This window comes from Brachyhypopomus gauderio, chromosome 11, assembly GCF_052324685.1.
Source record: "Brachyhypopomus gauderio isolate BG-103 chromosome 11, BGAUD_0.2, whole genome shotgun sequence".
NCBI lineage: Eukaryota > Metazoa > Chordata > Actinopteri > Gymnotiformes > Hypopomidae > Brachyhypopomus > Brachyhypopomus gauderio.
In genome coordinates this window covers 8,186,571-8,214,283 of record NC_135221.1, presented here as the reverse complement: position 1 = coordinate 8,214,283, position 27,713 = coordinate 8,186,571, and the positions used below count along the sequence as shown (strand labels likewise).

At 41.7% G+C, this 27,713-nt stretch overlaps 4 protein-coding genes across 7 annotated transcripts in view; 1 reads left to right on the top strand and 3 right to left on the bottom strand.

The window, feature by feature from the left end:
- Positions 1 to 2,529: 2,529 nt before the first annotated feature.
- Positions 2,530 to 8,248, bottom strand: eef1g (eukaryotic translation elongation factor 1 gamma). Its single transcript, XM_077021697.1, has 10 exons — positions 8,186 to 8,248; positions 7,178 to 7,336; positions 7,025 to 7,088; positions 6,688 to 6,830; positions 6,459 to 6,602; positions 5,388 to 5,517; positions 4,420 to 4,648; positions 4,022 to 4,194; positions 3,045 to 3,169; positions 2,530 to 2,831 (listed from the first exon to the last, which is right to left on the bottom strand). Exons 1-10 carry the CDS (start codon positions 8,195 to 8,197, stop codon positions 2,673 to 2,675), a joined length of 1,338 nt encoding a protein of 445 aa, XP_076877812.1. The 5' UTR covers positions 8,198 to 8,248; the 3' UTR covers positions 2,530 to 2,672.
- Positions 8,249 to 12,670: 4,422 nt separating this feature from the next.
- ppid (peptidylprolyl isomerase D) lies at positions 12,671 to 16,775 on the top strand. Its single transcript, XM_077021698.1, has 10 exons — positions 12,671 to 12,830; positions 13,109 to 13,249; positions 13,426 to 13,532; positions 13,787 to 13,975; positions 14,195 to 14,317; positions 14,704 to 14,810; positions 15,385 to 15,529; positions 15,670 to 15,756; positions 16,118 to 16,160; positions 16,579 to 16,775. Exons 1-10 carry the CDS (start codon positions 12,746 to 12,748, stop codon positions 16,665 to 16,667), a joined length of 1,116 nt encoding a protein of 371 aa, XP_076877813.1. The 5' UTR covers positions 12,671 to 12,745; the 3' UTR covers positions 16,668 to 16,775.
- A 384-nt stretch (positions 16,776 to 17,159) lies between these two features.
- Positions 17,160 to 24,546, bottom strand: etfdh (electron transfer flavoprotein dehydrogenase). 3 transcript variants are annotated; one of them, XM_077021693.1, is made up of 12 exons: positions 24,367 to 24,546; positions 23,490 to 23,636; positions 22,148 to 22,377; positions 21,483 to 21,564; positions 21,138 to 21,296; positions 20,871 to 21,040; positions 20,399 to 20,545; positions 19,629 to 19,769; positions 18,911 to 19,054; positions 18,328 to 18,676; positions 17,899 to 18,120; positions 17,160 to 17,787 (listed from the first exon to the last, which is right to left on the bottom strand). In XM_077021693.1, the coding sequence occupies exons 1-12, from the start codon at positions 24,395 to 24,397 to the stop codon at positions 17,624 to 17,626; spliced, it is 1,986 nt and encodes a 661-aa protein (XP_076877808.1). In that variant the 5' UTR covers positions 24,398 to 24,546; the 3' UTR covers positions 17,160 to 17,623. The 3 variants fall into 3 exon arrangements, with proteins under 3 accessions (XP_076877808.1, XP_076877810.1, XP_076877811.1); XM_077021695.1 differs by having other exon boundaries at positions 20,871 to 20,948; positions 21,178 to 21,296; positions 24,367 to 24,545; XM_077021696.1 differs by lacking the exons at positions 23,490 to 23,636; positions 24,367 to 24,546 and adding an exon at positions 23,285 to 23,418.
- A 709-nt stretch (positions 24,547 to 25,255) lies between these two features.
- Positions 25,256 to 27,713, bottom strand: part of rxfp1 (relaxin family peptide receptor 1) — a 37,437-nt gene continuing 34,979 nt past the window's right edge. For both annotated transcript variants that reach the window (XM_077021690.1, XM_077021691.1), the window contains exons 17-18: positions 27,440 to 27,658; positions 25,256 to 26,968 (exon numbers count right to left, since the gene is read on the bottom strand). In XM_077021690.1, the coding sequence (XP_076877805.1) occupies positions 26,667 to 26,968; positions 27,440 to 27,658 (521 nt within the window). In that variant the 3' untranslated portion in view covers positions 25,256 to 26,666. The remainder of the gene's footprint in view (positions 26,969 to 27,439; positions 27,659 to 27,713) is intronic.

The window sequence follows — 27,713 nt, the reverse complement described above, 5'->3', positions numbered from 1 at the left end:
GTTTATGCGAAAAACCCTTTTCCATCCAGTTTTTCCGAAATTTGGCGATGCGATAGTCTAACTTTTCCACCTCCTCCTAGCGTAAAAATCTTTTTGCGATATTTGGGGCTTTTTTCGAATTTTGGTCTTTTTCCATCCAGTTTTTTTCATGCGCATTTTCAAAATGCGCAAAAACTCGGTGGATGGAAAACCCTCTATAGACCAAGAGCCACTTTTTTACTGTGTTACGGCAAAGAGCCACATCGTACATGGGCGAGTGTAAATTATTAGCTGTGAAAACAGTCAAATGCGTGTTTTCCACTACGCCGGTTTTAAAACTATTAGCGGCTCGCTAGGCTTGTAAACTAACCGCACACCACGAAAATGTAGCAGTGTGTCGCCCCGTTTGTGCAGGTGAGCCCGCGGACCGGCTGGGGAGCCGCATGAAACCAGGCAAAGAGCCGCATGCGGCTCGCGAGCCGCGGGTTGGCCACCCCTGGTCTAGTCAGATGGACTTGAGCGTATGTAATTAGGATCGTTCATGAATTCATACGACCTCTCAGTTGGACCGACTAGCAATGCCGTGCGGCCTGACTGACCAATCACAAGCAGATGCGGTGTTCACCCCCACCCCAGGCTTCTGGTTCAGTCAGCCCCACTTTATATTACAGGAAAATCAGGAATCTAAAGTGCTATTCTAAAGTGCAATTTCCAGATCCAGTTTCTCATTTTACAATTTTGCTTCAACAAGAATTGGTCATTTCACAATTACTAATTTTATGCACCATTCGTGACATTTCTGAAATGACTATGTGCATGTGCCAATAGTATGCCTTACTTCTGCATTTGTGCAGTTAACAAAATAAAGCCCACATTTATACATTTTCTATATTCTAAAATGACTACATTTGCAGTATGCTTCACTTTCAAAACCCAAATTAAAATGCAATGTTTTCCTTATCCAAAAAATAGGCAAATAAATAGTAAATTGACAGCATTCAATACAGTTACTAACACGGATGCACTTACTGTGAAAAGTAAAGAAATAAGAATGAGCTTTGGCTCCACCTGCTGTCACATTTAAATGTTTCTTTTTTCCCCTCAAGTTCATTGGTGTTGCATAGCAAAATGAATGTGCAGAGTGCAGTTTAGACCAGGGTATCCGCACATTTTTAAATCTCAAATTCAATGACTTTTAAGACCTTTTTAATACCTCTCACAAGAAAAAATAATACTATTACTGGGGATGCAGGTGTGTTCCACCTCCACATCGTTGACCGGGGGAGGGGGGGGGGGGGGGGCGAACGAAAATTGTTGACATTGTTGAGGTCGTATACTCCAACGCTAGGAATCTAGCACTAGGACCCTGGAGCGGTTATTTTCTCCATGGTCCTAGCGCTAGATTCGGCAAAGTTCACATCGCGCCAGAACAACTAAACAACACACACTTATAATAATTTAATGCCTCCCCTCATAAAATTCCAGACATTTTAAGACATTTTTAGGCCTTGAATATGGAAAACTAAATTTAAGACTTTTTAAGGACCCGCGGGTACCCTGTAGACACCCAATAAAACTTTCCTTGATGCAAAATGGGTTAGCATTGGTGGACAGCAATAGAGTGGTCAAAAATATACCTGGGGTTAACTAGCTAAAGAGCTTCTGGTCTACATAAAGTAGAGGTGTAGTAAAGCAGAGTAAAGTCAAGAGTAAATGCAATTTGAAAAAAATCACACAAAAGGTATACGTATTTCTACACTGCCAATAATATAGGGCAGGTAAGTTTGTACACTGATTACTTTCCGGACTATACATTTATGCATTATATTTCACATTTTACATGCATGTTTTATCTAACAGCACTCCTTTTCACAAACATGTTTTAAGCTATCTTTTTGGTAGGTTTGGCTAGCTTTAAAACGCATCATTACTGTGTATTCTGCCTTGCTTTTAAATACCGGCATAGGTCAATGTCTTCTACCTCTGTACAATGAATAGGGAAATAAATAAAAAAATCTTTTGATTTTGGGAAAGGTGATGAGCTATCATAGGAAACATAGAACCTGCAGTGAATTTGCATGGTCCTAAATGTTTCTATTGTGTAGTTCTGCTGATCAGGTTAAAACATTTAAGCTTTTGTATAAAATTACCTCTCAGTAAAAGCTCAAAACAATCCCCATTCATCTGTTTGAAAACGGCTTTGCAGAAAAGGCAAAACATTTTCCCTAGGGCAATACAACATACCTAAGACATCAGATTATTTTAAAACTTCATGAAATTAGTTTTTGTACATTAATTATAGATCTCTTTGCATTGGGAAACATTATACAAAATACTTGATACATTGCATCTGTACTTTGATGCATGTCGATTTCATCCTGCAATTGTAAGAAGCCAATACTATTGGTACCATAGGTAAAGCAGTAAAACGTCTAATTCACTGTCCTTATTTACATTTAAATCACAGGGCCTTTAAACAAGAGGAAATACCAAAACCAAAAGTAAAGTTCCTTCCCCATTAAAATTGAAACAAAGAAAAATCAAGCAAAAGGGACTCAAAAAGATTTTATTTTTTCACAACTCAAACTCCAAACCATCGTAGCACATACACACACACAAACACACCCCTTCACGCCAATAAGGTGGCTGCATGTCCTTTGATTTAGATGTGGATGGTTTAAATGCCACAAAGATCACTTGAAGATTTTGCCCTGGTTGAAAGGTTTGCCTACATGCTTAAATTCACCCTCCCATGCAAAGTATTCCTTCACCATTGTCTTGCACTCTTCACTGTCCACATCCAGCTTGCGCCATTTATAGGATTCGTAATCAATCTGCCAGTCATCAGACAGCTGAAAGCAAGAATAGCAATAAAAATGCCAATTTTTCACAGAGCATTTGTAATTACAATACTTCATTAATCCAGTACAATGTATTTTATTAAATACATGTATTTTATTTATATTTAATAAATGTCTCACCAATAAAACAAGCAAAACACCCCCAAACCCTCAAAGTGCAAAAAATTGCAGCCCAAGAACTGCTAACAAACAAATCTGACTTACAGTGAAAGCTAAATCTTGTCCCCTGAAGATCCAGATGCCGGAGATGGAACTGTCATTGTTTGTGCCAAAGAGAATGACGCTAGCAAAAGCATTCTTGCGCAGCTTGTCAAGTCGTTGGAACATTCCTAAAGAAAATATAGAACAATTGAGGGCAGAAAATTTATGCAAAGACATACAACTGCACATTAAAATGCACCAAACAAAAATAACTAGCAATTAAGGGTGAACCAATATCGTTTATTGGGCTGAAACGATAATTGTATCTTAAAACATGTTCGACCTGTCAATCATAGATTATAGTGAGAAGTGCATCTCAGTTGTCACAGGTAAACCAAAAATTTATTGTAAATATTTAGTTTAATTACATTTTCTAATTTTCTCTTCTTTTGTACATATTTGAACTAAAGAAGGTACAAGAAAGCCTACACTTAACTAGCAACAACACAGTAATGCTTAATGAGCAAACTGGAAAAGATACGCAATATAAAAATTCTCCCAAAAACAAGGCAGCCTGCCTACAGCCAATGATCCTGAAGATTCAGAGGAACCAACAGAGGTGATTTGGGCACCTGATAACATTTCTCCCTAGTCAGCTCTCAAACAGCAGTTCCAGGTGCAGCTGGAACCCACTGGAAACACTACATCTCATATCTGGCCATAAGGTGTCCCAAATGATGAGCTGAAACGGTCGCAAGGAACAGAAACGTTGGCTAATCTTTTCAGCCTGCTAACACCATGAGATGATAAGAGTAAAAAAAAAAATAGCTGTTGCATTACTAAAGGAAACATCGGACACCATAGACGACTTACTAAACTTGGAGTAATTGTAAATTTTAGCAAAGGTGATTCTTCAACAAACAAAATTTCTGGACTCTGCTCTTTAGTCTCAGTAAATGGTGAGGTAGAGGAGTGAGGGAAATCAGGCTTTCAACTAGATGCAGTTGTCAAGAAAATGTACAAAACATCAGTGCTATTACCTGTAATAAGATTGCAGCTCATAAAGGTCATTGCAAGCTCATCTGGAAAGCGGTACTCGCCATACCAGATGGAGTAGCCCTCCTTGTCAAAGGTTTCCCAGAAATGTGGGAGTGCCACAGTAAGAGTGTCCTCATTAGAGTACTTCCTCTTGAACTCGTCCAAGACAAAAGCACTGGCGATAAATGTTTAAACAAATGAATTACACAGGGTGCAGGGGTTAGGGTAGCAACTGTACCTTATGTGTCACACACACACACACACACACACACACACACACACACACACACACACACACACACACACACACACACACACACACACACCAATCACCCCATTTTAACAAATGCAAAAAATAGTCTCATTTTGAAGACCGTTTCAAATTCAGTATTATCAATACCTCTTTGGAAGGTGAGCAAATGGGTCTTTTGTTTTGGGTTCAGAGGCCAGTGCAGCCTCACACTCATCCATCTCCTCAGCAGGGGCAGGAGCTTTCTTCTCCTCCTTTTTCTCCTTCTTCTCCTTTTTCTCCTGCTGTGGTTGCGGCTGCTGCTTGCCTGCGTCTTTGCCCCCTTTCTCCTTCTTGGGAGGTGCCTCCTTCTTAGGCTGTAGCTCTGCAAACTTCTTGGCTACACAACAAAACAGCTGGATTATTTCCAGACATCTGTAACTCTGCAATGTCAATAACCCAACACCATGCCAATAAGGACACAGCATCATCTACATACTCGATGTCTATGATTAATAATTTGGTCAACAGAATTGACACCATATTGTGGACCAACTACCTACATTTGCCCTAATTACTTGTCAGCCAGTGTCATGAATCGACATTTAATTTGTCAATGTGTAAATTACATTTACGCTGTCACATTTTATATTAAAAATTCTATACCCGCTGAAGGGGAGCGTTTTTCTATTTTCTATGAGTTATTTTGCAAAGTCCTTCTGCAATTCTGCATTCACTGTTTACAAGAATTCTCTCCATCTTAACTAGACGCTCTAGGCTATGCTGTAAATCCCATTAAACTGAAATTTCACGCACCTGAAATTTTGCTTTAAAATGCTTTTTAAATGGGTTTAAACATTTTACCTGTAAAAGCTGTGAACCCATTAGCATAATACAGCTGCTGTCATTTTAACATGTGGTGAAATTAATGGTACATTACAGTTGCTGATGTGAAGCTTTGTTTATTATTGAAATAGTAATTTGTTCATTACTTATTAGCCAACAATCTTAATTTCCGTAAACCTTGTTAATAGTACGCAATTAAACCATATCCGTAAAGTAAATTTCAATTAAAACCCGTTTACACTCATGCATATAAGTAATCCAAAAGTGTGAGGGTAAAAGGAAAACCTTCTCACCATCAAACTGAGCCATCTTTTCACACAGCTTGACCTCTCCCAGAACAGCTTTAAACTGGAGCTGATTGATACAGGTTGTAAACCAGCGATTCACGTTGGGGTAGGGTTGACGAAACGCAGGCTCTAGAACCTAAGGGGGAAAAAATTACTTTTAAACAGTACAACTCCACATTCTTTTCCAAAGCCAATAGTGGTGGCTAACAGAATTAAAGATCAGCCCTAATTTGAGGAAAAGCAGTCAGAGCTTCACCCTTTCCCCACTTTTTCACTTCTAATTACACCAATACTGCTATATATTCTTTAAAGGATGTGCAATGTCCCAAACATACATGTTAATGTTGTTGTACTGCCACCTCTGACATTACACCCAACACAATTAGTGCCATCTTCACCTAATCGGCATACTAGATTAACCAATAACCAAGCCCTCCATGAACTGTAACAGAAGCATCTCCACACCTACCTACCTTTGGCTACTGTGGTTACAGATAAGTTCAAACATTCAAACTCACAGCAGCAAGCATAATGGTGACCTTTTCAAAAAGCCCATTAAAAGACTCATCTGAACATATTGCACCAAGGTGTCAAATGTCATTTTTCTGGCCATTAGGCATCTGTAAATCCCTCACATACAGAAAATGTATACATTTCCCACTTGAAATGAAATGTGCCGTATGTTGTCAATTGTGATTTTTACACCCCAATCAAAATTTGTCCTCCGCTTTTAACCCATCTGTGCAGTCAGAACACACACACACTAGGGGGCTGTGCCCAGAGGGGTGGCCAGCCCTAGCCCGGTGAGCAGTTGGGGTTAGGTGCCTTGCTCAAGGGCACCTCAGTCATGGCCTCAGGTCTGGGAATCGAACCCATGACCCTCCAGTTACAAGACCAGTTCCCTACCACCAGGCCATGACTGCCCCCGAGGCAAGTGCATCAGAACACTTGATGGGTGTTCATTTCTGATACTCTATGGAAGTGTCAAAATGGGACCACCTCATTATAGATCAAGTTATTTAAACATCTTGCACATTTGTTGAGTGCAGAACATGTTTGTATTGTGTGGAATCTCACCTGCTTGTAGAGCCAGAGCAGAGAGCAGACCACAGTGATGTCGGCAAGACTGACCCTCTCACCAACGAGGAACGTACGAGTGTTTAAGTGCTGGTTCAGAACAAGCAGCACACGTTTCACCTCTTCCTTTGCCTGCTCTGTAGCCTAGAGAGATAAGGGAAGTGGATTTAAACAAAATCAATGCAACACACACTGCTGGTCAAATTAAAGATACAATCAAACCACTGACCTGTTTGTTAAACTGCATGATGCCTAAAGTTGGGAAGACCCAGGCACTGGCTGGAGGGACAATCTCAGAATCAGCAAAGTTCACCCACTGCAAGACCTGGGCGCTTGCTTGAGGAGTGTTTCCGCGAAGGGCATCGCTGCTTACTGCCAGAGACAAGGGCCGCAACACTATCAGGACATTTATCCTTGTAGTCTATGTGAACAGTCCACAACCCCCCCCCAAGCATGTATAAAAACAATGAGAAAGTCAGGCAGACACAATGTCATTAAGCTTCGGAAAAGCATTAAGTAAATCTTCATATACATCTGTTCATGCCAAAAACAAAGGTGATCCTTACGATAGTGAGCAATGGCATTGCTCTCAAACAGACAGAAGCCATCATCACCCTGAAAAGCTGGAACCTAAAGGCAAAAAAATATAATGCCAGCAGTGAGGAGACAAATTACTTTCATTTGCAGAGGACACGTACAACAGAAATGAGCCGACCTACCTTGCCCAAAGGAAAGCTGCTAAGGAAAGTAGGTGAGCGGTTCGTCTGCCCGAAGGTGAAGGCAGGGGGGGCACTTGCAACTTTCAGATGAGCCCCACTGTACTGGGCCGCAATTTGAGCCTTATAGGCTCTCCAGTTCTCTGCATATGTGTAGAGTGTCTGTGGGAAATGTGAATCAACATTTTTCACAAAGCACTTACTATAAATTCCTGAAATAACTCATTACTTCTCACCATTAGTTATCAAACAATAGTGTTTGGCTATGCAGACATGTTGACACTAGATCTGGCAGTCATGATACAGCACTTTCCCCTTGATCAGTTACAGAAACATACTGCCCATTACGCTAAAGAAATCCCCTAACATCTTATTTCCATACATTTTAATTAGTTCCTTAAGATAGTCTGGCAAATAACCATCTATATAACTGGACATCCAAGAGTATCTCAATTTCCTTTTATCCTAAATAAAAGTGTACGGAATGGATGCCATCTAGCAAATACTGTCATTAAACTGTCGTTTCTGTCCACTTTCTAGACCATGAACAAACACATCTATCATACACTAGCTGGTTGATGCTTTAGATCCCTAGACTAGCTAGCAAGCAATACATGTAGCATAGGGATGCTTGTAAGTAAACGTTACATTAAGCTTACATTAAACTTTCAAATAGGATGACCGAAGCCATGTGTATTACCCCTAAATTTATTCACAATCTGTCAACAAAAACTTAAAGTGTCTCGTTATTCCCGAAAGCAAAAAAAAGCAAAACGTGGCACAATCGCAAACCGTGTTCAGACCCACTTTACAGCTACTCATTCAAAAATTCTAATGACTGGGGGCAAGGAAAACGTTTCAAACTAAAATGAACCATGGTGTGGTCTGGATTCTGGTAACAAAATGAAACGGCAAGACAATAAAACTGTAAGCAGGAAGGATGGTTGTGATAAAAGTAGGATTGATGGCAGAGACTATAATGAAAACCTGTGTTTCTTCCATCTTACTCACCCCGGCCGCCATCTTCAGGACGAGGAAAAGAGGGAAGGGAGGCGCGCGCTGCTGTCGTAAAGAAAATTCGTGTCGCAGAATTAAAACGTCGGAGATGGCGACGGCATTATTTCAAGAATTTTCGGAATTAAACTTCATAATTCTAATTAGCGGTAATTAATTTAATGTTTGTAATTTTATTTTAATATTTGTTTTTTGTGGACTGTGGAAATATTATTTTCAAAATCATTAACATTAGACCTATTGGGAAAAAATGTGGAAATTGGAAAACATCAATAATTTACTAACAGTAGGCTACAGTAAAGGTTTTTCTCTAGGTGACCTAAGTTTTTCTTTCAGTCAGTCCAGACCTGTGAAAAAAGTAATCTGCAGCTGCTTGCCAAAGAGAACAAAACATGAATTTATCTTGAACAAGATTTGAGTCAGAATATAAAAATAAACTGTGGTGATTATAATCGTTTTACTCTTCACCTCCTGCCCTGTAGCATAGAGAAACAAGGGAGGTGGAATCATACAAATCAATGCAAAACACACTGCTGGTCTAATTAAAACCCCATTCTGAACTGTTTGTTAAACTGTAGGATCCCAGGCACTGGCTAGTGGGGACAGGTACCTACAATGTTATCTAGGCTTATTCTCCCATGGCAATCTAAGTCACAACAGTAACCACTTTTCTGCTAGGGCTTGACGTGCAACACTAGGTTGTTTCTTGTGATTGCTTGATTTAATGAATTTGAGATTTGAGAGGGGGGGGCAGTGTAACATTTAAGATTCCTTCAGGAATATAGATGGACACAAACGCGAGGGCGAGGAGAGAGTGGTTTTATTAAATTAGCAAGAAGCTGTCTCGTCAGATGATGCAGATATGATTGTACTATCCACCAGAGTACATGAACACAACCGAGACCACATGCACTAGATTGAACTCAACATTCAAACATGTAATATAAATATAAAGTAAGAAAGTAATAAACAATATAACAACATAAAGTAAGAAAGATTAAATCATTAAATGCAAATGAAACTAACATAAGTCTTACGACTCTGGCTGCAGCATTCTGTACAAGTTGGAGTTTCTTTAGGGACTGTTTAGAGCATCCAGTGAAGAGACCATTACAGTGGACCAGTTTTTCTGCATTTGATAACGAAAGTAAATGTCTCAGCTTGGCAATATTACGTAAATAAAAAAGACAGTCTTGGTGATGCCTATAGTCATGGTCCATGGGTCACCCAGGGGAGAGGTGATGGGACTCAAGTAAAAAAGAAAAGTAACCATTAAAAGTAAGACATATCAAGCAATACATTTTAACTTGTCAAAGTGTTGAAATTACCCTAAAAGACAGCATGAAACATTTCTGTGATTGGTTCCAGAGATAATGGAACAAGTTAAAGAGAATAGGAGTGAATTTTGAATAGGAGTGAGTGTAAGGGAATTTGTGATTTACTGTCTGTGACCCTCAGTCAGAACACTCTGACTTGTTCATTCCCTTATCTGTGTGTCTGCTCCTCACTTCTCATGGCTACATAAACAAAACATAAATGATTGACAGCTGGGGGAGGGGCTAAACATGACAACATCCTCTGTTCTCCTGGTACCAGCTACGATACTCTGAGGGTTGAACAAATGTACAATCCTGTCTATGAACCCTGAAGGCTATGATCTACGTCTAGAGATGATTTCAGAGACCTTAACAGTGACGATTTTGAAATCATCTCTATTGTAGATCATAGCCATCAGGGTTTACAAAGAGCAGTACAAATTTGTTCAGCCTGTAGCTGAACCGTAGCTCGTGCCAGGAGAACAGATTCAAAACACAAGGGTGTTTGGACAGAGTTCCAAATAAAAAAAAAGAAGACAGTAAACACAGAAGAAATAAGATGCATCAAGACAATTGGCTCTGTAAACAAAGATAGTTCAAATTAAATGACTGAAGTAGGAATGTTAAAATGCTTGAACTAATGTGCTATTATATGGAATTTCATTGTTTTAGTGTCAGATCACAAAGTACAGTTATAGCCTTTATAGCCCCAATGGAAGTGCACCGCCCCTCCCAGTCGTTGGGCTTCAGTCTAGGCTGCGGAGTGGGCGTGGTTAAACAGGTGATGGTGTGTTGTTGGAGGTAACATACTAATACTTGAACTTGAGACTGGGTCTATTTCCAAAGGTGATACAACATGACCAAGACCACCAAACATATATATACGTTCAACTCTAACAATATACAATAAGTGAAGAGAAATCCCTAACCACCCCAATGGGGGATTGGAAGACGCCCAAGGAAAGAACAATCTTGCTAAACCCTATACTATACTAATATATGTATATTTACATATATACAAGCTAATAAACATACACAGGAAGCCTAACACATTCCCACAAATTCATGCACACTGATAAACTATCCATGTAGGTTAAATTAAATGAAAAGATACTTACCATCAACTAACTAACTAGTAATAGGAGTGTCTTCTTCTTCTTTCAGCTTTTTTTCTTTTCAGGGATTGCCACGAGTCATCCTCCATCTCCCTCTGTCTTCTATGTCCTCTATCCTCACACCAGCTACCTCCATGTCAACTGCATCCATAAATCTCCAATTTTCGCCTTCCTTTTTGTCTTTTTCCTGGCAGCTGTATGTCTAAAATTCTTCTACCAATATACCCACCGTTCTTCCTCTGGACATGTCCAAACCATCAGTCTGTATATATATATATATATATATATATATATATATATATATATATATATATATATATATATATATATATATATATATATATATATATATATATATATATATATATATATATATATTAGGGGTGGGCATAGATAAATTTTTTTTTATCTAGATTAATCTCACTGAAATCAAGAGGTTCAGACAGATCATAGCAGCCAAAGAGTAGTCATGTTTCAGCTATGGCACGGGTCTACATGGGTCCTAAGAGTGGACATCACATATGCAGGGGCCAAAGGTTATACTGCAATAGGAAAGTGCCTTCTCCAAATTGTTGCCACAAACCTGGAAGCATGCCACTGACTTCAACGTGTTTGAATGCTATAGTCCTGATGGTACTCATCACTAGAATTAAATTCTAGTAGCCCTTGACTACTATTAGTTATATTAGTTATCTTCCACCACCACCTAACCTTTCTGTTGGCACTGGTACCATTCCAATTGGCAGGGATCTCCTGGCATCCACTAAACCCAGATTCATCCATCACATTGCCAGATAGTGAACCATTATTCATCATTGAAGGGGACATTTTTCCACTGCTCCAGTGGCAAAGGCACAGTGGAATTGCAAATAGTGATTTTTGGGTTGGCTACAGCTGGTACTTCACAGAAACTCACACCGTTCTTGAGATGCATGCCTCAGCAGTCGGAGACCCCACTCTGTGTTTTTGTGTGCTCTATCACTTTGTAGCTGATCTGTTTGTGCTCCTAGTTGCTTCCATGTCACATTAATAGCAAACACATTTGAGTATGGCAGATCTAGAAAGGCAGAAATTACACAATTTGTTTCAAAGGTGGCGTCCTATGACAGTGTCACAATTACAACCCCCCAACTCTTCAGTATAATACACTCTCCAAATGAGATTGCATATGTTCTTGATTTTATATACTGTTAGCAATGGGTGTGGCTGAAACACCTAAACTCAGTAATTAGGAGATATGTCTATACTTTTTGGTCCAATCATGTATAATCTATGGGACCCATACAGGAATTAGTGTAGTGTCCCAAAGGGGAAGCTAAAGAAAACTGTTGAACTAGACTAAATCTGTGTACAAACTATCTGTCTACAATCTATTATTAAATACAACATAACATTTATTAAATGAAATCTTGTCTTGAAAATTGAAAACATTCACAAAAAAATCCTTACAGACTCATGATTCACACTTCATCACACTTCATTTCACTGGTCGTTTTAAAAACAAAATAAAATTTGTAACTGTACTTGTACGTCAGACTTTAAGAACAGTAAATTACTGTGACTAATACTACTTGACACTGACTAATATGACAGAGGTATATCTGGTTTCCAGGCGTCCCATCTAATATAATTTATAGTGCTGATGTCCCGAGCCACTGCTCTAATGTACTTAACTCATCCCGTGAAAGACTCTTGAAGTTATGAGATAAATTGAACCATTGGTATAAATCAGAGACTGTGATGAAGTGTGAATGATGAGTCTGTAAGGATTTTTTGTGAATGTTTTTTTTCTGGTAATTTTCCAGACAAGATTTCATTTAATAAATGTTATGTTGTATTTAATAATAGTTTGTACACAGATAGTTTGTACACATAGTCTAGTTTAACAGTTTTCTTTAGCTTCCCCTTTGGGACACTACACTAATTCCTGTGTGGGTCATATAGATTATACATGATAGGACCAAAAAGTATATAGACATATCTCCTAATTATTGAGTTTAGGTGTAAATAGTTTGATTAACTCCATCCCAGTAGATGGCGCTATACACACATTTGTAACTGACGGTTTTTCTGACGGCCAGGCAAAGAACATTCCAGTTGTCCGTCTCTGCGGAGGAGAAATCAAAATGTCCAACCCGACACCTGCGACCAGGCCGACCAACCCCGGCAACCCTCGCGTCTTCTTTGACGTGGATGTTTCTGGAGAAACAGGTCAGGCGTTTAACAATAAAGCTCCATAACTGATTTAAAACGGGATATTGCGTTGCTAACAGTGGGCAGCTTAAATGTCTGAGCTAGACGTGATAACAGCAGGTTGTTTGGTGAAGTAGTTTTAAACGCTGAGATGTTTAATTTTGTAAAAACTTACGGGCGAAATGGTCTTAAAGGCAGAATAAGGGCTGTTTGTGTGTTTGTGTCTCCCATAATCTCGTTTGGTTAAATAATCTCTTCTCTTCATCTTCAATATTCATCCACGTTGTTCTTCGTAGTTGGCCGCATTGTGTTTGAACTCTTCGCTGATGTTGTTCCTAAAACTGCCGAGAACTTCCGTGCGCTGTGTACCGGTGAGAAGGGAACCGGTGTCGGCACCGGACTGCCTCTACACTTCAAGGGAAGCCCTTTCCATCGGAGTAAGTACACGGACACGAGCAGTAATGTGATCTGGAAAATTAACATTTGCACCTTCTCATGCGACTGAACAAGTGTTGTGCTATACAACATGTAACTCTTTTGACTTTCTAATGAAGTATTAGGATCAAGTTTCTTGAGACTACAACTATAATTTAGTAACCCCGTTTTGTTTCAGTCATTAAAAAGTTTATGGTCCAGGGAGGAGATTTCTCTAATCAGGATGGCACAGGAGGAGAAAGCATCTATGGAGAGAAGTTTGAGGATGAAAACTTTCACTACATGGTGACGAGCTGTTCTCTACTAATCTTTGAACGTTAATTTGGAAAATCTTACATTCAATTTGTCTTGCTGTTGCATAATTGCACTGAATGAGATTAAACAAAACAAATTGCAATAATGTCTTTCATGGTGGGAACTAAATGAGCTGGTCTGAGGAACAAGGCAGCAAATGGAAGACATGCTCACCAGTTTTTTATTGGAATAAGTTAAGTGATGATTTTTAGAAAAGCTTTTCCTCATTCTGGTTTTCTCATTAGCATGACCGAGCGGGCCTGCTCAGCATGGCCAATGCTGGGCCCAACACAAACGGCTCTCAGTTCTTCATCACCACTGTGCCCACCGCACATTTGGACAACAAGCACGTGGTGTTTGGACAGGTGCTGAAGGGAATGGGCGTGGTCAAGATCTTGGAGGACATGGACACAAAGGACGACCGCCCTGTGAAGGTGAATCACAACTGTCTGACCTGCTGCATTGTTTTTGTTTGTTTATTTGTTTTTATTATTCATGAGAGATTATGATGCAGCTGTTTGAGAGCTGTTACATTTAAGTGAGGTTTGATGAACGAGGGCTGTGGTATGATTGTGTTCAAAAGTACTTCCCTCTCTGTCTGTCACTCTCTGTATCTGTATTTGTCTCTCTCACTCTCTCGCTCGCTCTCTCAGCCATGTATCATTGCTGAATGCGGAGAGTTTAAGGAAGGTGATGATTGGGGTGTGGCTCCCAACGATGGTTCCGGTGATGTACACCCAGACTTCCCCGAGGACTCAGACGTCGACTTTAAAGATGTGAGCATTTCTACCTCTTGCGGAACTAAAATACAAGGGATATTTAGCAGGGGCACAACATCAGGGGCTCCTGTGACACTGCACATTTTTGGGTTATCCAGCGTTTACATACTGGATTCTGTGCCAAAAAAGTTTAATAAGATCTATAGGAAGTAGTCTTAATTGAGGGGAAAGTCGGTCAGACATCCTATCCAAAGAAAGGTTTTGGCATTCTAATAAATCTAAATATGCTTCTCAGAGCAATGTTCCGTTAATAACAGATATAAGATGTGCACGCTTTCTGAGATACTGTGTAAAATTCAGCTTGTTCTCTTCGTTTGCCAGCATATGCTTTACACACAGGGCATAATATGACGATTCATCTTTATCCCCTATTCATCTTTCAGGCTGATAAAATCGTGTCTGTGGCTGAGGACATAAAAAATATTGGAAATAGCTTTTTCAAAAGTCAAAACTGGCACAGTGCCATGAAGAAGTACTCCAAAGCTCTCAGGTAAAAACCTCACTCATGATCTCCAAATTGGACCTCTATGAAGTCTAGTTAAAATGGTGCTATATTATACAAGTTCTAGAATGTTGGAAATGCAAAGGAACTATGCAAACCTAGTTTTTTCTGCAATTTCGGGATCAATAGTTGTCTTATCTTTTGCTGGACCACCATCCCCTGCTTTTCATGCAAGTGTCAATGTACAACATCTCAGACGCTTGGAAGGAAGAATAGAATTAACTTTTTCAAAAGCAAGTCTGTTACATTAGCGCCAAAATATTAGTGTACACTTCAGAGAATAAGATCCATAAAGCCTTATTATTACAAATATCCCTCTTTAAGCCAGCGAGCTAGAAAATTAACTGAAACAATCTCCACCAAAGCCACCAGCTAACATTAGAGGAAATAATCATTCCTGGGTATAATCCACTTTTTTTTTTTTGTACTATTGGGAGAACCTTTTGTTGACTTTGACATCTAGATTGCAGGGAAGTCAGAGATTCATTCTGTGAATGGAAGTGGTGGCCCTAGTCCAAGCCTCGCGGCAGTTGCAGTTGAACCCTGTGTGTTTCTCCTGCAGGTATTTAGAGGCATGTGGCAGCGCCCTGGAGGACGCCGGTGCTCAGCCGAGGCTGGAGTCCATCGCCCTGAGCTGCATCCTCAACAGGGCAGCCTGCAAACTCAAGCTTCAGCAGTGGCAGGATGCCGTAGAGAGCTGTGATGAGGTACACACACACACACACACATACGGGGGGGGGGGATGAAGATGGTCAAGGCCTACAGACCCAAATCCAGGATAAATGAGCAGGTCACAAAAGGATATTTGACCTATTAAACTTCTGATGATCTCCTGTGTTCCGCTCAGGCTTTGGAGTTGAATCCGAACCACGCTAAAGCTCTATTCAGGAGAGCCCAGGGCTGGCAAGGCCTGAAGGAGTTCAACAAGGCCATGGTACGAAACACACACCCATGTGCTCTCTGAACCCAACAAAAACCTATTTGTCTTTAAATTGCTCGCCACACTAAGTAGATTAAATGCTCTGCTGCTTGACTGACTCGGACACTGCTTAGAAACCTCTGCTTGTTGAGATAAAACACACAGATGGTTGTCTTACCTGAATGATGTTATGACCTGGTCTAGGATGGACACATAACAGAAAAGGTAGAAATGATGAACCAGGGTAAAAACAGTGGTGTAATTACAGGGGGAATTGGTGACTATGGGAAAGCAAACCAGAAGTAATACTGATTTAAAATATAAGTGCCACATTTGGTATAGCAAACGTTGTAATATTCCTCTTTTAAAACTGCAGATTGATCTCCAGAAAGCACATGAGATAGCACCAGATGACAAAGGTGAGAACTCTTAATGCATCAGCTAAGACTTTTCAGTGTCAGCCCATACAGGTTAATTCCTTAATCCTGGAAGAGTGGTGTTTGTCTCAGTGTAAGCTTGAGATAAGTGCTTTTATTTAAACATGTCTGTGATGCTTGTGATATGAATCAAAAGATAGGGAAGTTTAGCTTGGTTTTAGATACAAGCAAATTTAAGTGGTAAGGTTGGGGTTGGAGGTGAGTGGGAGGTCCCAGTCTTCTCATCATTGTGAGCAGTGTCACACTTTCCCTCTTTTTATTCATATCCAGCACACATTAAGATTTATCTATGAACAAGTAATTGAAAACTACACAATATGAATTGTTTACTCCCCCATTTAATTATTTCAATAAGCACAACTTTTAATTTGTCTGCAAACGTGCCCCCTCCCTCCTTCAGCTATCGGGAACGAGATGCTTAAGGTCAAGCAGAAGGTGAAGGAGGAAAAGGAGCGGGAGAAGAAGATCTATGCCAAGATGTTTACGTAGAAGGACGTGTCCACGCATCCCGGCTTTCACCGGCTCGTAGAAGTTCGCCTGTATTCCACCGTCAGTAATGTAAGGCTGGGAGTAAACTGAATAAACACTGTAGCTGGATTCTCAAATCTGTTGGAGAAGAAATTTACAGAAGGACATGATCCATTATAGATGACATACAACACTTTTTGTTATGACTGCTGTAAGGAACGGAAGTATTTTACAAGGAGGCTTGAATTGAGGTTGAATGCAGACTGCTGCTCAAAGCACTCCAACAGCCAAAAGCAGGCTGACCTTTAAGAGTTGCTTGACTCTTCAATATTTATTTGACATAACACAGTTCCTTGGTCCTTATGATGGATCAGTTTTAAAGTTGTGAGGGGAAGTGTTTCAGGGAGAGACTAGTCAGCCCATGCTGCATAAGCTCAGTGTAATAGACGTACTCATTTTCACACCGAATCTTTCTTTCATCTGAGAAAATAAAAATGAATTTAGGAGAAAAAGTTTGGGAAAATGAGTTTATTGTACCAGTTACAATATCTTACGATATATCAATATCTGAAGATTCATGTACATTTCATATAACAGTTTAATGAACTATTGCCGTTAGCTTACAGGCTAGCACCTGACATAATGGCACTGCCCACTATTTGTAAATGTTGATACAGTCAACCAAAAAAGTAGCTTTTCTTCTCGGCCATTTGAATCGGCCAAGTTGGTCACACATTTAACCTTTTTATATAAAAGTTTCTAGTTTCAAGACGTTAAAGTACATTCTTCATAAATGCACAATGCCACACACTGGCATTTCACGCATAACCTTCCCTTAGTGCTTGTATCATCATGGACTTGTTCCTGCTGGAAACTATGAAAACGCATACACAAGGTGCAAGTTCTCTCAGGTACGAGCAGCTTAGATGCCTCAGTGACGCGTTGGAATCGAACGGATGGAAGGAAAAAAGCACCGATCACATGCCATTGTAGGCTGGTCCTCCACTTCCCTCGGGCACAACCCAGTTGATGTTCTGGCTGGGGTCTTTGATGTCACAAGTTTTGCAGTGCACACAGTTCTGTGCATTTATCTGTAGTCTCATACCGTCGGCCGCCTCCAGGGGAACAAACTCGTACACGCCTGCACAAGGAGAGAAAACATCTCAACACTGGACTAGGGACAATAAAAGCACTGCAACACGTTTTAAGTCTTAAAATGGCAGTTAAGTAACATGAGCGGTAGGGCATGTACCCGCGGGACAGAAACGCTGCTCCGGGCCATCGTACACGGCGAGATTCTGCGCGACGGGAACTCCGTCATCCTTCAGAGTGAGGTGAGCGGGCTGGTCGTGCTCGTGATTGGTGCCGCTCAGCGCCACCGACGACAGCAGGTCGAAACTGATCTTCCCATCGGGTTTTGGGTACTCGATGGGCGTGCACTCCTTTGCTGGTTTCAACTGGGCAGAGTCCACACCTGAGAAATAAAGTTACCAAAAATATAAATATAACCTCGTCACTAAAATGTCCTTTTATAGTAAAATAAACCGGACAATTAACTTCTCATGCAAATCCAGTTTATGTTCTATTAAGGCTACAATGAGGTATGTAGTGTATAGTAAAGCTTTTCCGATTGTCATTTGTGCTCAACATGCTTGGCATTCCAATCAGCTGAGAGTCTCACCGCAGTGCTTCAGGGTCCATGGCTCCTTGCCCCGCAGGATCCAGTAGAAGATCCCGGTGTACAGCATCCCACCATACAGGCCAAAGTAGTTATGAAACGATGGGCGAATGTTCCTCACAGCGTGTAGCTCCTGCCAGATCCAGGACCTCCTCAGGTTTTGTTCATACTCTGGAACATGGAGACCTGACTCCGACTGCAGGTTCTCGTCGGCGAGCTTGCTGAAGATGGCCTCGGCGGCGAGGATGCCGCTCTTCATGGCCGTGTGTGTGCCTTTGATTTTGGGGACGTTCATGAAGCCAGGGCTGCAGCCAATCAGAGCGCCGCCTGGGAACGTCAGCTTGGGCACGGACTGCGGAGATGCGAAGAACGAGACAACATCGAAGCTTTTTAAAACACTGAGCACCTTTCCCTTCTACCAGACCTACAGACAATGAGACAAGGAGTTTCATAGCACCACAGTGCAAATGGAACAAACTACCGGGGATACGACATTTGTGAAGATAAACCCATAGTGCTTAATCAAAGCCGGTAACTGCATGCACTTTGTCCACCAAAGGCCACCTCTCCTGGCGTGCACGGTTACCTGGAACCCTCCCTCGTTGAGTGCTCGGGCTCCATACGCAATCCTGCTGCCACCCTCCAGAGTGGGGATTACGGAGGGATGGTGTTTCCAACGCTGGAACTCCCTGAAGGGGCTGAGGTAAGGGTTACTGTAGTCCAGTCCCACCTGCATCACAGCACACTCTCCAGTTACCATGTTCATCATTCATTACTGTGGTGATGTTACATGATACGACCGCAGTTACTTAATGAAGTCATGTACGTGAAAAGCCACATTATTGCCCAGTTCTCTAACGTGTATCTTAATTCAGCTGGCCAATCAAATACACACTGTGCTTACGATGTACGGGATGTTTTTTTAAAGACCTGAGTAATCTATTTAAACAAGTCATCAATCTGTCACTCTTCACATGTCACACAAATATGCAAATATTTCAACAAAACAATGACACTTTTTTAACATCAAGCATAAATATTTCAAATCAACATACATAAACATATAACCATACTATAGTTTGGACAGATACACGTTCAAAGCCTTTCATAACTCATCTGTGCTTGGAAGCATCAAATGAAAGGTAATAATGACAGAGCTCTGTTCGGATCAAAGCAGCGCTGAAATAGATCATCCGTTCAGTCACACAGATGAAGGGTTCGCACAGAGGGCACAGCAGCTCGCCAGACCCTTTAAAATCCCTGACGCCACATCAGTCACACCAGTTTGTCTGCTGTGGACTCACCACTAAGCCCAGGGCCACCATCGGCTCGCCCTCGTTGAGGTGGTAGAGGAAGGAGCCTCCGTACGTGTTGCGGTTCAAAGGCCAGCCCACCGAATGCTCCACCCGACCTGGCCGCCAGTTCTTCTCATCGATCAGCCACAGCTGGGGATGGACAGAGGGGATTTGGTGTGATGCGTCATCGCGAAACCCTCCTAAATACCTAGTCCTACATGTATGTGCTCTCTCGCACATATGATGAGTCTTATGCTCTGTAAATCTAATGGCTAGCCCAAATATGGCATTATGTAATGAACCCCAAGCATATTAATGAACAACAAATATTAAAATACATTAAGCAAGCAAAAACATAAGAAGCGAGAGTAGAGGAAGAGAAGTGAAAGTGAACAGATTAGGTATGCAGCAGGATGTTTGGGGTTTGAACTTGGATTTAAATATAAGGGATCTGGACAGTCTTGACAGGCAGAGGCTGGAATGTGGGACACCTAGCTGACCGGCCAAGGGGGACCTGGGAGCACAGGTGTAGGAGTGGAGGAGCAGAGAGCTCGGGTGGGTGTAGAGGACGAAGGAGAGCAGAGATAAAAGCAAGATTGCCAAGTGCTTTGAGTGTGAGGCGAATTTGGAAATGGAACATGGTATTAAACTAGAAGCCAGTGGAGATTATTTAAAAATGCATGTGATGTGCTTACATGAGTGGGTGTTAGTTAGAAGTGTGAGGATGTGAGCTTTAGGTTAGAAACTCACACCCCCTGGTGGCCGGCGAGGCGCGGTACCTCTTTGAGACCGATGGCGTAGGTCTGGGGCTCACAGCCCTTGCGTAGGTCAAACTGCTTGTAGAGCTGCTTAGCTAGATGGCCGTGGCAGCCCTCACCGAAGAGCGTGATCTTGGCGTGGAGCTCCATGCCTCTCTCGAACACATCCTGCGGGGAGGACGGCGCGGTGTGAAGACTCAGATGGCCGTGACCCAAACCTTCCCACCGCCATGCCTGCCTTCTACCTACCATTAAATATAATTCTGTATAGTTTCAGACACGCTTTCATGACTGCTCAGGAACGGGGCGGTGGGTGAAGCATTTTGCTGCTTCGGGACATAGATTGCTCCTTAGTAACACAACTGGACTACGAAGTAATGCGAGGGTCCAGAATTTTGATATTTCAAGGTAAGTACTGAGGGCAATTTGGATACTGCATACAGTAACACTGATCCAAAAAAGGGAAAAAAGAAATTGGAAAAGAATGACGAACCTTAGGAGATCCATCTTTGGCAATGCCCACGTCATTCGTGGCTATCCCCTTCACACTTCCGTCCTCGTGATACAGCACCTGTAAAACACGGCAACAGCAGTGCAGGGCTGTCCAATCAGCACAGACTTGCCACGAAAGACCGGACGAACCACCACACCTGCCAACACCCCAGTTCAACTAAGAATTAGAAGGAAGGCAAAACCACAAGCTCGTCCGTGACAAAACGTGACTGCCCGTGGTCACTACAATACGGTTCACGAGGGGCGCGGAGGCGGGACTTATGTGAAGTTGGCGGAGAACCCCAGACCTCTGCAGCAGCGTAGCCCGGATACAGCTCCACCCCCAGCTCATCCGCCTGCTCACCCAGCCAGCGCACCAGGTGGCCCAGACGCACGATGTAGTTGCCATGGTTATTCATGGGGAGACCTGTGGGCACGAGAGGAAGAGGTGAGGTCAGGACGTTCCCCCTCCAGGCCAGGGTAACCCCACACTGAAACCTCCAACAGAGTCCGAGTCCTTCCAGAGATCCTCATCTGCACATGTGAACGTGAACCAATGTGTGTGGTAGCGTAACTCTTGGGTGGTGTTGGGGTTGATGTGGTATAACTGCACCTGGAAATATCGGAACAGGGATCCTGTATTTTTCTGTCAGAATGGCGAATCTGTCCTCCGTCACGGGCGTGTTCAGTGGGGCCTGCAGCACAGGTAGGGGAATAAAACAATCAGTGACTTGTTGAGAGTGCATAACACAAAATTCCAGAATCAAGAAGTCCTAAGGGAGTGCAGTTGACCAATTTACACAGATAGTGACTAGTTGCACAAGGTCACACACACACAGTTACGCAAGGTTTTATTTACACAAGCAACAGGCGAAGAATGGCAGAGTGACACGTCCTGTTTCCTACTGTAAAACCACTGTGGAGCTAAGGAGGAGCTATGGAGCGACTTTACCTGTGCAGTCTCCAGATCAGTGAACGCATTTGTCCTTTCAAGGAATTGTCCTTGCATAAATTACCTTTCCATTATTTCAAATGGGCTTTGAGCTTCAACCACCGTGTTACAATACCAATGTCTTAATGCGTCAAGATAGCAATAGTAGTTGGACCTTGGGTCCCCAAGAGCAAACAAACATTCATTACTTGAAGCCAGTAGCGAGTCCGTTTTAGCCAAGAAGGCAATGCTGTCTGTCCCACTAGTAAAAGGCAGATGAAAAGGGCAGTGTACTGGTTTAAAGATGATGAGATTTGTGTGTGTTGGAGTGAGACGTGCACATGTACCCCTCTCTCCTTCCAGTCTGGGAAGAGCTCCTCCAGAGCACTGGGCTCCAGACAGGCCCCAGACAGCGTGTGAGCCCCGATCTGAGAGGCCTTCTCCACCACACACACCCGCAGCTCCTTCTCATGCTGATTGGCCAGCTGCTTCAACCGGATGGCCGCCGACAGGCCAGCAGGGCCACCGCCCACAACGACGACGTCTGCCTCATCTACAAAACGCTGCATATCCACACCTGCACGCACACACACACACACACACACACACATGAGCCTAAACGTTTGCCTTGTCCACCCATGAACCATTGTTCTCAAATTTAACAGGCTATGCTGAATACGTGGTCACTGGTGACTTGTGGTGGACATGCAGCTGCAGCATCAAACACTTCACAGCAGGACCCGCCATCTCAGGGTGGTGTCATAGCTGACAGCATCCTTCAGACACCCACAGTACTAATACATGCTCCTTTACTGGACTGGGGTCTCGAGTATTTCTCAGATTTCTCTCATCTCTTAGCCATTTAATGGATTGTTGCAATAAAGCAATATTGTTCTTAGCAATGCTGATATCACAGAAGGATTTAATGTGCAAATTAGCCCAAAGGTTCCAGATAAGTGTGCTGTGGGTATTTTGACTAAATGACAACTCTGGTCAAAATACCACAACAAGCTGATGGCAACATTTACAATGGCAATATGTAGCAATACAATACATAAACAGCCTTTTGGTCCAAATCAAGCAGCCCTATTTCTGTTGAGCTGTTTCACAAATTAACTAAATCATACAAGAAAAGGGAAAACTGAAGGTGGCAAAGAATAGGACCCTTAAACACAACACAGAAACACTGTGAGATACAGTCACTTCTAATCAGTAAATCCAATTATCCACCTGAGTAACGAGACCAGCAAGTGTGCCTTTGTGTATGCAAAACCTGTCATTCTGTGGGCGAGAAATGGCACAAGATGAACCACCAGAAGCAAGACCTTCGTTATGCTGCATTCGGGGACATTCAGACAGCAGTCTACAGGGTAAAAGCTTATTTCCCTGAACGAGCCCATCCAGACCTGCTCCCACCTGCCTCTCCTCGGATGATGTGAAAGGCCTGCTTCAGCATTCCCTGTGCCAGAACGCAACACACTCACATACTCTCACTGAATCCTCTCCTGGGCAAAGGAGAATACATCAGATCAACAGGAGCGTGTCCCCTGAAGAAGGAACGACTGGCTGGTCCGGTCACTCCGAAAAACCTGTGACAGATCCGGCTGGACTGGTGGGCCTCAAAAAAAAAAAAAAAAAAAAGGTCTGGAATCAAGACTATAGTCAAAGAAGCAGACAGCCAAGACTAACCTTCCCATCGTGGATCCTTGTCCCGTGGGTAGACGGTGTAATGGGACGTGATTCGGGGAACAGGGGCGGAAGAGCAACACTTTGTGTACACGGGTGGAGCCACACGCCCCCTGTGAATCGCTTTCAGCGCACGTGCACACCTCCGTGCTGTAAAAGAACCAGTAGCCATTAGAGACAGCAAAATGAGGCCAACAGGAAGACATCCACATAGAAGAACACAAGTGCTGCCAAACCTGGCACAATGACAGGAGTCTGCACTCATTCACGTTCACTCTCACTGAACCACATTCCCAGTGAGTTATCATAATGCGTCATGTCTGTCCATAGGTCCACAGATAAAGTGTTTACTATGAATCAGTAATCAGCAGAAGGGGGTTCTTTAACATTGCTCAAGTCTCCTATATAGCAGCACTCTCTTTTTTTCAAAAAGACCTTAAGGCACAGACATGGTTAACATGCTGGCTGAATCCTGTGCAGCACCAGAAAGCAACTGCTTTACAAACTTCTCTGAAAACAATAGTTTAATTATGTTACCATTGGAGTTAAATATCTATAGTGTGTAATTCATATAAAGTGCCCATCTAAAACATTTGGTATTATATTACACAATTATATTGGTGGCAGGCAAGGACACGGCGGATACTCGGTGACCTTTGCCCTACTTTTCCTCTCCGTGCAGATCCGATCAGACACAAACTGTATCTACATAACCAGCACATAAGAGGTCTTGGCATTTACGCGTTTATATAAGATACAGTACACCTCATGTCTGATCATGTTGACAGACTGTGTTAACTACTGTACTAATCACATTTTTACATTAACTCGCGCTAACTAGCTGGTTAGTCGGCATGGGAAATTAATTCAAAATTCGTACCGTGAGCGGAGTATCTGGTGGACCGAAACATCGATCAGACGGGCCGGTTATCGTATCGATAACTAGCGAAGGCACGCCTTGTATAATTATATATAACTACCTTTAAATGTTCTCTACGCTGTCGCTACGCTAATAAATAGACGCAAGTTACATACTGGAACCAAAATAGGTCTTCTTCTTCTGTAGGTACGGAAAGACTGTGGAAACCGCTTTACTGCCATCTACTGGAGGCTTAATTCCGGTTCAGTAAATATTACAAATATAAATGACACTAATTAAAGTTATTGTAATATTGAATAGGTTGTTTAGGTTGTGTTATTTTTTAAATAAATTAAATATTGGGCTAATCTGCTTATACAATACATTAAACAAAACAATATTCCACAGTAATAATGATTGTTAGATTAACGTTAAAATGTCATTTCCACTGAAATTTGAGGACAACAATCACATTGCTGTTAATGTCATTTTAAAATGACAGGCATTTCTCCGTATAGGGGCCTAAATATGGTTGATATGGTGTGCTACAGCTTTGGACTAATATAAGATGTCTAATGTCCATAAATGTGACTATACTAAATCCTTTCATCTACATACTAAAGGCTAGCCAGCAATTTCTCCTACAGCAGAGGAGTGAGTCCTCTGGATTTGTTCTCACTGCCATTCAAGTGTTTCTAAAACCTCAAAGTAAGGGGTATATATCCTGACATAGAGCTCCATGGTTGTCATGACAGATAATTCATTTAATGGCTCAACTTTTAAAGTAAAACATGCAAAAAAAAAAAACATGCTGGAGTGTCAAGAAACACTGAAAGCCAAAACCGTGTTTTAAGAACCTAGACATTTATTTATTTTTGCATTTGGAAATAATTAACTCCAAATTCAAAGACATTAGAAAACAGTCTTCAAAGCATACATGAATTATGAAAAAAGATCCCTGTGGGAGTGGCACTAATGGTTTCTATGAATAAAAATACCATGACACAAAGAGGCATCCATGTTCACAGACATGCAATCCTTGCACCACCTACCCTGGGTTAAGATTCTGAACTACTGAGACCCTCCACTTGAAAAAGAGGCTTTAGTTTCTTCAGTAATTCAGCACTCACTGTGTTTAAAGTATGTCTGACATCTTATTCATAACTACTATTAAACATGGACACGAAAGCATATTCAACATGACACTGAAAGTCACAGTGGTCAGTCGCAATTAAAATATGCATACAAAATGTACATACCAAATATACAAACACGAGATTTTTCAAACACAGACAACTTGTCAGCAAGATTTTTTTCCTTAATCTGTGACTGGTGAGATGGCTTTCACATTACATAATTTTTTCTTTTTTGTACTTTCTGTCCCCTGCTAGGTAATCAGATAATCAACTAATTACATACCATAAAACATAGTAGCTAATATAGCACAAGTCTCCATGGGGGGGGGGGGGGTCATCTCATCAATCGCAAATCATAAATGACTTGTGAAAGAACTTGATCATGCATTGTAAATATCTGTCATGTAGTCTTCTTAAATAGCACAGGGTCATGGCTTAATGAAGGAGATTCTAACGCCCACATATCCTGAATGACAGAAACTGATGATCCTGCTTTTAACTACATTAACAACTGTAAAGAGTTTGGTTTGTGCTTTTAGGAACGATTTGGATGGCTTACCTTAAAAAAACCCCTCATATTTATTTATACCCAAACTCGTTTATATTTCTGCACAGTGCAGCAGTAGTTATAAATACAATACACACTATTAAATATATGTTCAATTTAAAAAAGGAATAATAAACATTGTAATATCTTTGCTGATTTTGGCAGTTCAGTATTGTTAATTACTGACATGAATAAAATCAATATAGCAACCGACAAAATCTTGAAAGGGTTAAAGAAGAACCAGGTTGATTTTGATGCATTCTTTAACATCTGATCTGTTGACTCTCTAATTGTCTAATTGTCTAATTGTAACCTCACTATATACTAATCCAGGCTTTTCAAAGGCCTAGAACTATCAAATTAATTAGAACTATCAAATTAATTCAGTACTGTATTTCTTATGGCCGTACACAAACTCGCATGCAAACAGACACACTCTTTATTCTTACCCCTATAGGGTGAGCATGCCTGTGCATATACACATTTATGAATCTACAAACAGATGTGTGCGTGTGTGTGTGTGTGTGTGTGTGTGTGTGTGTGTGTGTGTGTGTGTGTGTGCGTGTGTGTGTGTGTGGCAATGAGTCCAGGGTCTGTGCTCTGACACGGTCTTGTCCCCAGGATCCCGCCATGGTCCCTCATGTCCCAGTCGTGTCCTCCACGGGCATGAGCTGGCATGTGGCCAAGGTGCAGGACGTCTCAGAAGGGTGGGACAAGTACTCAGGTGAGGCGAGGTTCTCTTGGAGGGGCCACATTTCCTGCCAGGTGCAGGAGGGCAGGTGTGTCGGTCGGGCGCTGAGCAGGTCCCTGCGCTGCCTGTAGTTGGCCCAGACCTGCAGCAGGGTCTCCTTGAAGGGCCGTGTCGTCAGTGTGTACAGAATAGGGTTCAGGGCGCTGTTTATGGGCAGGATGAAGATGACCACCCACGAGCTGATTGTTCCTGCACAGAGACGTCAGGCAGATTAGGATTGTGAAGAAAAAGCCTTGGGTTTTACATTGAGAGTCAAATAAGCAGTGTTTACATAACCAGTCTTGAAAGTTGAGATTGAAAAGATAAAAATATGTTTATATGATTCTTCTTTTTGTTTTCTTCAAAACTAATTTTAATGAGACAGAGAAAACACAAAACCAAACCCTTGCAGCTAAGCCATTTTGAAAGTCTCATTGCACTTCAACAAAGAATGGAGATTCAATTTTTTTTATTATCATCACATCTTGACTGCAGAAGAGACTAGCACATACTATGTAACAAAGAGCTGAATCTTGCAGTTATTCCCATCTTTAAATATAGACTACAGAGCAAAAGTCAAATGAACTGGGACCCAATTCTTTCCTCCATTTCTGTTCAATATCTCTTCACAGAATCCAGAATCCCTAGACATCACATAGAAAGCCCTATGAAAGCCCTTACCTGGAATTTCAACCTCCATAAGTGATAATATCTTTAGGATGAAAATGGGTATCCAACAAAGTGAATCTGTAATAACTATGGAGAAGAAGCGTTTGGCTATGGTTAGCTCCTTCTTAATGTGGTTGCTGTACTTGGTCGTCTGTGTCCCGGTTCTCTGGATGTTGTAAAACATGCTTCCGTAAGACAGCACGATGATGAGGAACGCCACTAAGTTCAGACCTGATGGGGGAAACAGGTGCTGTGATAATGATAACACAAACAACAAATCGGTGTG

Bases quoted from the DNA above. Each gene is read 5' to 3' on its own strand.
- ppid (XM_077021698.1), top strand. From the start codon at position 12,746: ATGTCCAACCCGACACCTGCGACCAGGCCGACCAACCCCGGCAACCCT. The intron at 13,976-14,194 runs GTGAATCACAAC...TCGCTCTCTCAG, and splicing joins AGGACGACCGCCCTGTGAAG to CCATGTATCATTGCTGAATG. The intron at 15,757-16,117 runs GTACGAAACACA...TTAAAACTGCAG, and splicing joins AGGAGTTCAACAAGGCCATG to ATTGATCTCCAGAAAGCACA.
- etfdh (XM_077021693.1), bottom strand. From the start codon at position 24,397: ATGTTTCGGTCCACCAGATACTCCGCTCACG. The intron at 19,055-19,628 runs GTGAGTCCACAG...GCTGTGATGCAG, and splicing joins TGGTGGCCCTGGGCTTAGTG to GTGGGACTGGACTACAGTAA. The intron at 18,121-18,327 runs GTGAGACTCTCA...TTTATTTCTCAG, and splicing joins ATGGACCCTGAAGCACTGCG to GTGTGGACTCTGCCCAGTTG.
- eef1g (XM_077021697.1), bottom strand. The intron at 6,831-7,024 runs GTAAGGATCACC...TGTCTCTGGCAG, and splicing joins CAATGCCATTGCTCACTATC to TAAGCAGCGATGCCCTTCGC. The intron at 3,170-4,021 runs GTAATAGCACTG...TATTTTCTTTAG, and splicing joins GAGCTGCAATCTTATTACAG to GAATGTTCCAACGACTTGAC.